The 13,186-nt window shown below is 37.1% G+C and overlaps 1 protein-coding gene across 6 annotated transcripts in view; it reads left to right on the top strand.

Moving 5' to 3' along the window:
* Positions 1-12,038, top strand: part of LOC143293595 (protein hu-li tai shao-like) — a 34,094-nt gene extending 22,056 nt beyond the window's left edge. The window contains exons 15-19 of one of the 6 annotated variants that reach the window (XM_076604661.1): positions 1,244-1,354; positions 2,313-2,378; positions 3,771-3,830; positions 5,859-5,956; positions 6,739-12,038. In XM_076604661.1, the coding sequence (XP_076460776.1) occupies positions 1,244-1,354; positions 2,313-2,378; positions 3,771-3,830; positions 5,859-5,956; positions 6,739-6,852 (449 nt within the window). In that variant the 3' untranslated portion in view covers positions 6,853-12,038. The remainder of the gene's footprint in view (positions 1-1,243; positions 1,355-2,312; positions 2,379-3,770; positions 3,831-5,858; positions 5,957-6,738) is intronic. The other 5 variants (XM_076604662.1, XM_076604663.1, XM_076604664.1 and 2 more) reach the window with 5 other exon arrangements.
* The last annotated feature ends 1,148 nt before the right edge of the window (positions 12,039-13,186 follow it).

Genomic DNA, 13,186 nt, shown 5'->3' on the forward strand with positions numbered 1-13,186 from the left:
GGAATTTATACATCAGAAGGGGAATAAATGTTATTACGGAGAGGAATTTTTGTTTGGTAGTTTGAATGTTCACTATGTTTATCCTTGTGTATCTTATGGATGAAGATGAACATGGGTCATGTATTTGTTAACCAGTCTGAAACACTAACAATTCCAGATGACCAGCATTTTAACTAATATTGAATAGTCTGTATTTTTGTCTTTGGTAAATTGATACGGAAACAAAACTGTTGTAAAGAAGGATTCAGACTACCAATGAGATCTAAACTTCTAAGGTACATTTTTGACAACCACTTATTATGCAAGCACATTTTTGCAAGATATTTTTTAGGTTATACACATGAATTTGTTTGCTTTGTCATGGATACACATGAATTTGTTTGCTTTGTCATAGATAATTGTTTTTTTAAACTACTCTGTAAATGATAAAACAAGTAAATAATAAAACAAGAATCATGAAATCCTATCGGGAAAAATAGTTCATACAAGGACTATATTCATTCCGAATCATTGTATTCATCTGCTGATTTAACTAATTTCTACTTATCAGTTTAAATTCAACCACAACAAAAAATAGCTATGATTGGTATGAAGCAAAAAATGGAGAAAAAAAAGCAGTGGGAATGAGTTGGTAATGCTGTTTAAGCGCTGGTCAGCTTCATTACATATAAGTTTCAGAAATAATTTCTGTCTGATAACATGGAAGTTCACTGATTAAACAGTGTGCAAGCAATTTGGGATTCATAATTGGGCACAGATTTGGTGGCTGTAAGTTGGCAGGAAAAAAAATTATTGATGACTCAAAACCACTTACAGTGCAGTTTTTACAAAGTTGAACACACAGTTTATCATAACTTTTTCTTTGATAGCTTTTGATAGGGAAGTGGAGTTGAGAATCAAGCTTTGTCATCTGGAACACTTTCTTTCTTTCTTTTCTTTCTGTAACACTTAACAGGGAGGCTTTTTCTTCTTACTTTTCCGAGCTGGAATGTGATGCTTTTTACAGTTGGAATGTGTAGTTCTTTTAAAAAAGAATGTTTAACTACATATACTTTAAAAAAAAGACAGGTATTCAGCCATGGGTCTAATTGTTTTGTATCCATATTTTGTGTACTTAACAGGCGTGTACAGACAGGTGGATCCTTCAGGAACTGAGATAATTGTTATCCTTTTGTGTATAAAATGGTGTCTGTATGCATGTTTTCTTTTTTTGTAAGAGCTTTGTGCACGTTGTATGTTGTAGAAAACACTACAGCAAACACTACCCAGGATACGACTAACACAGAATCTGTTGTGAATGGTGGGGGTGAGTCGGAACTTGACAAAAGTCTGCCACCACCCACCTCACCCAAAGGTAATCAGGGCTGATGAAACACACAGCATTTTTGTTTCCTCTCCTCTTATGTATTATATGCTAACACACTATTTGTAAACAGGATAAATTTATGCATTAAGTAGAAATGGATCGATAGATAACAGTATTTGTGAGAGAGTGTGTATGTGTGACTGTGTGTGTGACTGTGTGTATGTGTGACTGCGTGTGTTCGAGAGAGAGAGAGAGAGTATATTGTACATCAGCCTCAAACACTTTGGAAGGGGATGGGGTTTTAAGCGCAGTGGGGAGGGTATGGAAGTGGATGAGAGAGAGATCCGGTGTCATTCCTGATTGTGGGAGGGACATGAGTTTTGTGAATGAAAGTCTGCTGATTAGCATTTTAGAATATAGTGACTCTACAATAGCTTGTTTTAAATTTGAAACCTGGAAAACTGTATTAAAGGGGTAAAAAAGTTTAAAACTTTTTTTTTCTGTTTTAGAATGAAATGTTCTGTTATTTTCAAGTTCAATACATCTTTATACATCTTTATTTTGCCCGATGTTAATATTGTGTTGAGTTGTTGGTGGTCAGAGTTTTTTTCATTATTTTCATAAAAAGCGAATACAAGTGTATCTCACCAGATATTGCTTGAAAAGCACAAGAAAACTTGCAGGTTGTGTTATGTTCATGTGCTGTGTAGAAAAAATTCATTTGGCTCTGTTTTTCCATTTATTTTGAAGTGCTCCTTTTAGAAGTTATGTACTTTTATTTTGAAGCGCTCCTTTTTAAAATTGTATATCTATTTGTGCATGTGCCTTGCTTTCTTGTGACAGTTGCTTGCTGTTACCATGAACATGTGGAGTATTTGTAGGTTGTTTTTTGTGTGCATGGCACTTTTTGTGATGTTTACTGTGTGTGAAAAATGTACTTTATTGCTGTGATATATGGGTGTTGTGAAATGTTTGTGGCATGCTGTTCATGTTGTCATGTTCACAGAGCCTGCCCCATCTGCACCCGTCCGTCGATCAGAATCTGAAAGATATCCACAAAAAAATAGAGAGCGTAAGTGATCACCGACTGCCAATGTACTAGGCACTGTATAACAAATGTGCAACAAAATCAAAGCGTGTGCTTTTTTTGTGGGTTAAATGTTTGATTTTTTTTTTCATAAAACTGGAATGAATAGTCTGCCAGACTGATAGAAATATGGAAGCAGAATAATTCTTTGGAAAAAAATGTATGTAGATTTTGCAAGGTGTTGGGTTTTAGATTCACTGGAGCAAGCCTGTCATAGTAAATTTGTTGAGGTGGGAGATGTTGGCCTATTAACTTCTTCATTTGCTCTGACAGAAGAAAACTTTTTCACTGCTGCTCTCTGCTCAACAGCACAAGAGTTAGATGCTCTGTTAATGTATTTTAGAAAATTGTGTTCACCAAAATTGTGACTGATTTCATAATAAGAGATCACCTGCTTTTGCAGAAACCTTTGAAACAGACCTTAACAAAACCATTCTTATGTCAAGTGTGAAACACTTATGAAAAATGGAAGTTGACTTTCATTTTTCTGAATATAACTGTAATGCTTCTAGCCAACCGTTGACTTTAATAGCACCTATACCATGTCTGCATGCACCTGTCAACTGATACTTAGCATGCATTTTGCATTAAAAATCATAATCACCATGTATTCTGCCATTGACTGGTGATGGGCACTTCAGATGCTCTGTGACTATCCTGCTCTCATTGAAAATTTTGATCATCATCTAGGTCTGGTTGATTTTCAGCATTGTTTTCATTGTCAGCCTAATTGAACATTCTAAACGTCATCACACATCACAGCCCAGTGTTTGGATCTTAAAGGGGAAAAAATGTGAGAATGTCATGCGTTTGATACATCTTCAGAGAGCTGACATTATTTTAACCATTTCAAAGCTGGCTTGAGGGTGTTTACTGATTTGCGTTGGTAAGAAATATTTGTTTTTTTTTTATATAAGTGCACTTTCTTTTGTTACGTAATCACCTTCTGAATGTTGTGACGAGAGTTCTTGGCCTTTTTACGTCAGTGCTGCAGCACATAAAAAAGAAAAAAAAAGAGAAGAAAAAAAATTTTCACAAAGAAATGGTATCAGATGCCAAAGACTTTTCTTTGGTTGACAGTTGAAGGATAATATTTGAGCGTTGTGGGGGTGAGGGGTGATTCATTTTTTCTTTTCTTGTGAAATGTTTAAGAACAGTATTTCAGCACAAAGAACAAGTTTCTGATAGTTGATTGTAAATGGGGCCAGGAATTCTACCCTTGCACTTGCATGTTTGAGTGTATGTGTGTGTGTGTAGTGAAGTACTAGGTAGCTGAATGTTAGTCATATAACTGGCATGTTGATCTTTTAGCATTGTGTGAGTTGCTTGTAGAGATGTGGTGTTGTTGCATGCTCTGCTCTTTCTGCCTGTCTCTAGTCATAAGAGAGATGGAGAGAAAAGGTGTGGTGCGATCTCAGTCGGACAGACGATCGAGAGGTGAGTGTCACCAAAGGTTTTGCAGAAGATAAGTGAGGTCTACAGAGGAGATACTTCTTTAAAAGAAAGGTTTCATTTGTGTGTGTGTGTGTGTGTGTGTGTGTGTTGGGGAGGGGGCATCCCTCTGTCTGTCTTCAACCCCCCTACCCCCACCCCCCAAGCTCCCCATCCTCACACCTGTCCCATCCAGTGTTTTCCTCTCCCATCCGCTAAGGTATTTTTTGTTTTATTTTCGTATTACTTTTAGAAAATATATGATTTTTATGTATTGTTTTAATCTTTATTGTTTTTCTATTGAAAATTTTGTGGATATGTTTCTGTACATTAAAAAATGATTGCCACTATATTGCAATAGTTGTGGTATGTGTGTATGTATGAGAGTGTGTGTGTTTGTGTGTGTGTGTGTGTGTGTGTGTGTGTGTGTGTGCGTGCGTGCATGCAGTGAGTTTCTTGTTAGAGAATTCAGCTTGATAAATACTGTTTATTTTGTTTATTTATTTATTCTAGTTTCTTTATCATTTTGTTGTTGCTGTCATCATCATTAGTTAGTTGGTTTGGTTTAATATGTCTACACAGTCGCTGTGAACACAGTAAATTGTAAACTGAACATAAAACAAGCTGATACTTTTTTTGGGTTTGTTTATCAAATTCACAAACCTTCAAAACACTTCTCTTTGTCATGACTGAAGTTGGAGTGTAATGAATTTTTTAAGTCTTGAGTATGAACTAAGGTTTGTAGAGTTATTTTGTGGAGTGTGTCATTGATGCTCAGGAACCTGAGGGAGTTTAAAAGCTGATATTTTGGGGATATTACAGGATTGAATCTGGACATGGGCAGATTTTCTATCTTTTTCATGGCAGGTTTTGCATTCTTTTCAGGGCAAGTTTTCTTTTTTCTTTTCTTTTTCTTGTATTTTATAAAAGTTTCTGACTTGATTTCTCTGGGGATCAAATCTTGCAAGACTGATTATTTGTTGAGAATGATTACTGTGTGTTTTGGATCAGATTAAGTTGGTTATTCAAGCATTGATGGAACAAGGGCAGTGACCTGCAGTAATTCCGTGTTTGAGTGTGGGACAACCTGTCTTGTTTTATATATTTACTCTGGAGTGGCTGGACTTGAGTCTGTCCAGGCAGTGTTTCATACAGTGTTAGAGGGCACATGAGGGATGGGTTACTGAAAGGAAGAGGGGTATTGCTCTACAAAACTTTCTGCATCAGTGCATGTCTGATCAAATTGTTTATTTATCATGAATTATATTGGCATTATGTTGGCATTAGTTAGTACACCATCTCTCTCTCCCTCTCTCTTTCTCTTTCTCTCTCTCTTTCTCTCTCTCTCTCACACACACACACACACACATACGCATGCCTGCACTACGTATGCAAGTCTGCGTGGTATAGTCTTTGTGGTACATGTGGATTATGCGCACACACTCTCTCTCTCTCTCTCTCTCTCTCTCTCTCTGTCTGTGTCTCTGTCTCTGTCTCTCTCTGTCTCTGTGCGAGTGGTTATTACTTTAGAACTGCCGTGAAAAGTATAAATTCATAATTGACCAAAAGAAATTTGTGCACTCCATTGACAAACAAATCATTGATGGTTTTTGTGCATGGTGTCCATATGAAAAAGGTTCTTATAATTTGTATATTAAAATAACAGTGATCTCTATATGTTCTCGACATATCTATGATTTTAGTTCTTAGCAAAATAAAATCATTTCTCTATATGTTCTCGATACACACAAAAATATTTTAGTATTTTTAGCCATGTTTGTAAGCTCAATGTTTACAGTGAATCTGCACCCGTCCAGACAGATTTTAAAGTTTTCTTTATTTCTTAGTTTCGTCTTAGTGGATGATTACAAGTCAGATGATATCCATTAAGTTTGTGTGCATGTGTGTATGTTTGTGTTTGTGAAAGGAAACCTGGGTGAGTATATGTGCAGCCTTTTCTTTTCTTTTTTTTCTTTAAAAAAACAAAATAAAACCAAATCAGCTTTTTCTTACGAAAGCCAAATGTGTTTTCAGGTGAGGGTGATGGGGACAAGCCTGGTTCCCCTACCAAGTCGGACCCCATGGACAGTGCCAGTGGTGGAGAAACACTGGAGGAACATAGCAGCAAGGAGGTGAGAGAGGGAAAGACAGTTGACAACAATTATCAGTTCAACAGAAGTCCACAGATTTGTTTGAAGGGGTTAATTTATGATAAACATCTTTCATCACATGCAGTTCACCCACTTACATTGCATGCATATTTCAACAGAGCAGGGCAGAGTGAACGCACATGAATTATTCATTGGGCCATGGCCCTTTATGGAGTAAGCAAATAAATACCACCACAAAATCTTTTTGAACAAAATTAAATTTTAACGGAACAAAACAAAAATGAGAAGCTATTGTTCAGTAGAGAGAGAGAGAATGATTATGTATGACCTCCCACTTGGCCAGCTGACAAATTTACACCATCAGCAGTTATCTTGATAAATTTCACTGGTAAATTTCATTGTTGTCTAACTGCTCACTTGGCTCTTTACAACTACAAGTTTTTCTATTTCATGATTGTGAAAAAGTGCCTCAGTGAAGCATACTGTGCAAGAAATTGCACTGGTCCCAAGAAAAAAAAAGAAATTTACCAAAATCCGGAGCTTGTCAAGCATGCAGTCAATATTTTTACTCACTCACTTAGACATGGACTTTCATGCACACACGCACGTGCACACACACACATAATTGCACGCACACATGCATGCTAACTCTCTCTCGCTCGCTCTCACAATCTGTCTCTTAGCCTTCAGTGTGCAAAAATCATATACGCCTTTTTTTAAAATTTCTTTTAAACATTGGGGGAATAAATCTTTGCCCCCAAAACCACATCACATATGATACATTATGTTGTCCCAATGTGCAGGGCTCACCAACCAAGGAGGCCCCATCACCTGTCAAGGAGAAGAAGAAGAAAAAGAAGTTCCGCATGCCCTCGTTCTCCAAGAAGAAGAAGGACAGCAAAGACAGCACCATTTAGTCGCCCCTCTCCCTTACCCCCCAACACCCAGTTCTTGCTGACACCCTGTGCTGGAACTGTCTTAGGAGAGACGGTCACATAGTACATTTTACTTCTTTTTTTCCTCAGATGTACGTCTCTGTGTATCGCTATCCTGCTATGTCATTTTTCCTAATCACTTGGCTTCATGTTTATCAGAGGACCTCTGTCCTGTTGTCAGCTTAAAAAAAAAAGAGAAGACTTTTTTCCTCCTGGAATCTATGCTATGTTCTGCTGTGTTAATCAAGAATGCCTTGGTGTTTATGTTCACCACTTACACAAAAGCACACGGAATAACCAAGGGAGAGATGAGTGTGTGTTTTTGTGCAAGGGACTTATCGGATGATTTTTCAGATTGTCTGCAAGACATGTTTGCTGTATTGAATTTTTAAACTGCTCCTTTCTTTCTTTTAAATGGAAAAAAATTAAAGGAGAAAGAGAGCGGGAGAAAGGAGGCTGGGGATTTGTTTGTGCTCATATCCCGAGTGGATCCCAGTGAACCTGTGTGCTGGAAGACAGCTGATCTGGCTGTGTGGGCAAGAGAACAGCTGACCTGGCAAAGGCAGAGAGACCCATGGCTCGAGATGCATGGGCACTTTGAAATGAAATTCTTCATGAAAAATCTGGTCTGTTTATGAGCTTGTACACCTTTTTTGTGTGTGTTCATTTTCAGTATTGCATCTGCCCCCCCGTCCTGTTTTTATGTTTAAAGAAAAAAGAAACAGAGCATTTTGTGTTTTCTTGTTCGCCATGTTGTCCTATATGACTGTGAATGGACCAGGGGAATCATCGCTTCATTGGCATGTATTTTGATGTATGTGTGCTTGTTACGGTGCAGCTGGAATCTGTGAATACTGCAGTCACCATCATCACACCATCCCCTGTGATGGGTGGTGCTTTTTTTTTTTTGTTGTTGTTGTGCACTACTCCAATCTTCTGCCATTTGCTTTTTTGGTGCTTCCAGATTATCTTTGGGTTGATCTTGCTGCTTTGTGTAGTCCAGTTGTGTTTGGCATCCTGTGGAGGCAAGTCCAGTCTCTGTTCTTGTGCACAGTGATGGATGCTAGTTCATTCATGCAGGTGAAAGGATCTACTGTTTGTGTGATTTTCACCATGGAGTTTTGTGTTGGAAGAACCAATTTTGGACTGTGAAGATTTTTTATATATATATTTTTTTTTGCTTCAGCTGAAAATAGGTGACCATTCATTTTATCACACACAAATTCATATTGATGACATTATCGAATGCTATTCTTTGTCAAGCTTTTTAAAAAGAGCATAGTTGTGAATTCAGGTTTAGTTTATATTTCCCCTTTTTCTGAAAATAAAAGCTTGAATATATACCTGCCTTGACTGTACTTGAAGGTAAGATTTTGTATGCTGTGTAGTTACTGTAAAACATAGATGGTTGTCTGGCAGTTGAAAAGTAGTTGTGACACGTTTAATATGGAAGTGGCAAGATGTTTTTTTGTTTTTTTTTTAAAGGATTTTCAGTGATGGTGTTAAGCGGAAGAGCTAGTCCCCCTCCCCTCTTAAAATATTAACTATTTACACAAGGACTGGGAGTGATGACATTTGGAAAATACACTTGTGCAATGGATATATATATTAAGCAGAAAGGAAATGTATAATAGTTGTAATTTTTGTTCCTGCTTTGTTTCACTGTTGATGTTTGCATATGATGAAAAAAGTGGAGAGAGTGATAACTTGTGTCACATGGTGTTGTGAATATTGTGCCTGTGTCCATGTTGTGATTGCATATGCTGTCACCCGGCTATGGTGTAAACTTTGGTTATTCTGTCACTTTTCCTCTCTTCTTCTTCCCCCCCCCCCTTTTTTTTTTAATGGCAGCAGGATATTTTTTGCTTAATGTAGCACAGAAGCCCAACCTGTATCATTTTCAAGTTACATACACATATACATTTTTTTTTTCTTTCTTTTGATCATATCTTTTATTCTGCTTGGGACTGAAACAGTTGTTCCTGTGAATCTGATAGCTGACATTGCCATAAGTATTTTGTTGTGTTTTTGTGGCAAGACATGCTTTGTTTTGTTCCTGCCACAGTGGTGTTGCCATTCATAGCTCATCAGTGCTACAGACAATGCTCACGATATTGTTTGTACCCGGTAGTCCGAAAGCTTTGGTTGTTTTGTTCCTTGTTTTGTTTTGAGTGAGGCGATTTGTGGTTTTGTTATCCTGTGTAAGTTTTTGATTTTTTGACTTAATTATTCAATCTGTTGACTGGATGGTTTTTATTAGTCTCTCACTCCACATATGCATTGAACACACTGTTTTTTCAATTGCATGAATGAACTTGTGATTTCTTGTAATCCCAACACCTTTTTCTATTTCTATTTAGCACGCACGTCATTTATAAAGTCACGATTTTCCACACACTCTATTCCATTTTGCTGTAAAAGTCACAGAAGGTGTCAGCCTGTTGCAACACTGCCAGCTAGTGAAAGTAAGCATATCATTTTGAAGGGTTTACTCATATTTTTTATATTTATTTATTTATTTTTTACTAAGTGTTTTTTTAATGATCAAGATAGAAGCTATGAACTTGTGTTTGTATTACTAATGGTTGATGAACTCGACCCAAGTGGACCACAAAGGAGTTAAACACTCGATTGCTGTAACAACTTTGTTGTCCCGGTTTTTTTAACACCTAATTTTAGTTTTCATGTTGTTGTTTTTTGTTTTTTTTAAGGGAAAAATGTTTGTCAGTATTACGTTTGTTGTTGTTGTTTATTTTATGCTGAATATTTTGGTTTTTGGTTCACCAGCTTAAAATAGGTTACTAGCAGCTCAAATCTTTACACATTTTATGCTTGTTGTTTTCTGCTCCTCCTCTCTTTTGCCTGTAGTGATCAAGTCAGAATTTGCTCATATTTTGTCTGTGAGAGTTGCTTCAACCTTGAGGTGCAGTGTGTTTCACTTGAGTGTTGGTTCTCTTTTTGTTACTGTTAATGGGTCTTAACCTCCTTCCTTGTAAATACTAATCACCATTTCCATCCTGTTTGAAGGGCAGGCTGTTTTGTTGAAAACTTTTGTTTGTTGTTTAGTTGCCTGCAATTCCTTTGTACAGTGATGCTAAACTTGAAAGAAAAGAAAGTGTCTCCAGTTCTGAGAGAGTTCTGGTGGTTTTGTACTGGGAGATTTTTTGTGTTCCCTCTTGTTTGCCTTCAGGTCTTTTTTCTTTTTTTTTTTTTTTACTCTGGAACTTGAGTTCTTCAGAAAGAATTGAATCCTTGTGAAGTCCAGATCAGACCTTATTGCTGTTCTCATGACTATCATGGACATTCACAGCCTGTGCGATCATGTTGGCTGACATGTGATAAACTACAAGTCCAGTGTATGTGTGTATATTTGCTCCAATTTCTGCAGGCCTCTTGCAGCTTTTCCTCATGGGTTGCGTGAGTGGACCTGAAAAAAAGATTGTCCTGTAGGTTTATTTGTTGTGAGCAGTATTGCCCTGCTGTTTTTAAACATACATGGTGGTGTTAGAAGAGGATATTGATACATTTGTATTCCTTCAAAGGCATTGCAATAGGAGACTAAACCAATAGGTACTGTGAAAGAGATGATAGTTGTGCTTTGCAGCAGTTTTCATGTAAATGCCACATAAAAAGAGGATCTGGCAGATGCTAAAAATGGGACAGCCCTTCAGGTGAACTTCAGCCCATATGTTTTTTTGTCCAGCGAAAAGTAGTGGATTGATTAATTAAGTGAGCTGAGCCAAAATTTCAGATCCTCAGGGTCAACAGTTTCAGCATGGGCTTTCTGGAGACGGTGGCTTCCAAACATTCCTGTTTTCATGAAATGACTGCCATTCTGAAAGAAAGGTCACGTTTTTTTTGATGGAGGGTGAAGTTGACCGTAGCATTGCCTCATTTCATTGCAACAAGGGAGAGTGAGGGTTTGAATCCATTTGTTCTCTGAAACTTGTGTCTGTCAAGAATTGTGTTGCTTTTAATCTGGCTGTCTAGCTTGAAACCTATCTTGGTTTTATTTGCTACATTTTACATGAAATGGTCAACAAGCGTTATTTTTTTGTTTGTTTGTTAATGCCATGATAGTGTGATCATGTGAGACTGCATGTTGTGTATGAATGTTGGATGTGTTGATACATTTTATTGAAGTCAAATTTTTGAGTTGATGTTTGTATGTTTGCTGTAAATAATTTATTTTGCTCTGTTGATTTATTGCATTGCTTTAGCTAAACAATTTTACAGTTCAGTATACGTTTTCTAGGTGTGGCCTCTAAATGTTAAAAACAAACAAACAAACAAACAAAAAACAAACAAAAAAACCAACCCCAAACCACATTTCTGTCCTGTAGATGTGTATGTCTTTTTTGTGCCAGGGCAGGTGTGTAAAGTATTAACAGGCTTCATAGCCTCCTTAAAGTCAGTGATTGTGTTCTTTCTTTCTTTCTGTGAAATGTCATGGAAAAGATGGAGATCTAGAAGTATTGGTAACAGTGCACCCCCACCATGTAGCACTGTATATTTATGGGCCACATCTAGTCTGTCATGAAGATTGGGAGCTAAAATAGTAGTGGTGATACTTTGAGTGAGAAGCAGAGCAGAAAAAAAGGCTGAAGAGATAGATTTGTAAGACTGATGGATTCAACTTTGGTAATTATTGTGAAATAGTAGCAGAACAAATCTTATATTAAAAAAAAAAAAGAAAAAAAAAAAAGGAAAAAGTATGGCTACTTTTGAGCTGTTGGTTTTGAAAAAGAATGGCAGTTTTCATGTTGAGGATTCAATCTTTAGCATGTTGTAAAATGCTGGGGTGGTGAAGGATTGCTTTCCAAGTGTCTTGGTTTTCGCCCAGACGCATCAAGAGTGCCAGTGTGGATGGTTGTGACTACGCGAATGTTACTTAGACAGACATGATTCTGGTTTTTGTGCAATGATTTATTGTTTTACATCAGTGGTTGTTAGCACTGTTATGGCAGGACTGCTTGGAGTAGACTATACTATTTTTTTAAAGTATTACAGAGCACATGGTTACTGTTACCGTTTTTATCAAATTGATTATTAATATAATTATTATTTCAAATCAGATGTGCTTGAAAATTTTGATACATTCGATTTGAGTTCTGTTTTAGCTTTTAGTCCAGTCTGTAAAGCTGTGTCAATAAAGAAAATGACATGAATGTGTGTTGCCTCTTGCGTATGCTCGTCTGCCAACCAGCCCAGAAATGGCCCGTTGCCGTCAGCTGGGCTGTTGGCTTAAGATTTGAATTGATTTGATTCGATTCATCTGCCAACTTGTCTTGTTTCACCACTGCAGTATATTCTGCTCACAACATAATTTGAAGTCAAAGTATTTTACGATTTGTTGTCTGAAATGTGTTTAAAATGCTGTCCTTGTGAGATTATTTAGCCAGTGACTGTTGACATTAAATGAAGTGGCACTGCATGTCACTAGAATGTATCAGCATTGGAAGCACAGAGCACCAGACATTTTATTTTTTCATACCCATGACAATACTCAATCAAAACTCGAGAAGGGAAGATTAAACATTTAATTTGTTAAACATGAATTTCAAAGAGTGCGTCAACAAATATATAGCCATCCTAGTCAGTGCAATAACCCCACACAAACCGCTCTCTCCCCCCCTTTTTTTGTTTAGGACAAGGAGTACATTACTGCAAATATTATACACTCTCATCTTTAACCAACTTCTGTTGTGATGTACATTTTCATACACTGACAGAACAAGTCACTCCATTAAAACAAAACTAAAGGATATATGTAAACATAGGCTATATAAGTTAACTGCGACAGTCACGAGTACACAATTTGACACGAGAACATCACAGACCAGGACAATGTATACACAAGAGAAATGAAAGTGGTAATGTGACATATTGAGCCAAGCCCTGCCATTAAGATAATGTGCCATTGGTAACGGCCCTGTAACATGCAGTATGAATGACTTGTGTCACAGCCACTAATTCTGCATTGGTAATGGCCTAGTAACATACATTATTTAAAAACTGCATCACGGCCACTAATTCTGCATTTGAACCGTCCTGTAATACTCATCAATCACTGCAACATGATCCAACCCTGTCCTCCGGGTACGTCTGCTCAGTTCTTATATCCTTCATGTGACATTCTTAAAAAAAAAAAAAAATGTCGGAGCATGGCACATTCATCATTAACATCTGCAATGGTCACCAGGTCAAGACTTTTTTAGGTTTTTTTAAATAAATATATTTTTTAAATGCATTTGCAAGCCATTTGTAGGCTTGACCAGATATCAAGCATGGGAAGTGAGTTAAAAAGAATTACAAA

The sequence above is a fragment of the Babylonia areolata genome, chromosome 19 (genome assembly GCF_041734735.1).
Source record: "Babylonia areolata isolate BAREFJ2019XMU chromosome 19, ASM4173473v1, whole genome shotgun sequence".
Taxonomy (NCBI): Eukaryota; Metazoa; Mollusca; class Gastropoda; order Neogastropoda; family Buccinidae; genus Babylonia; species Babylonia areolata.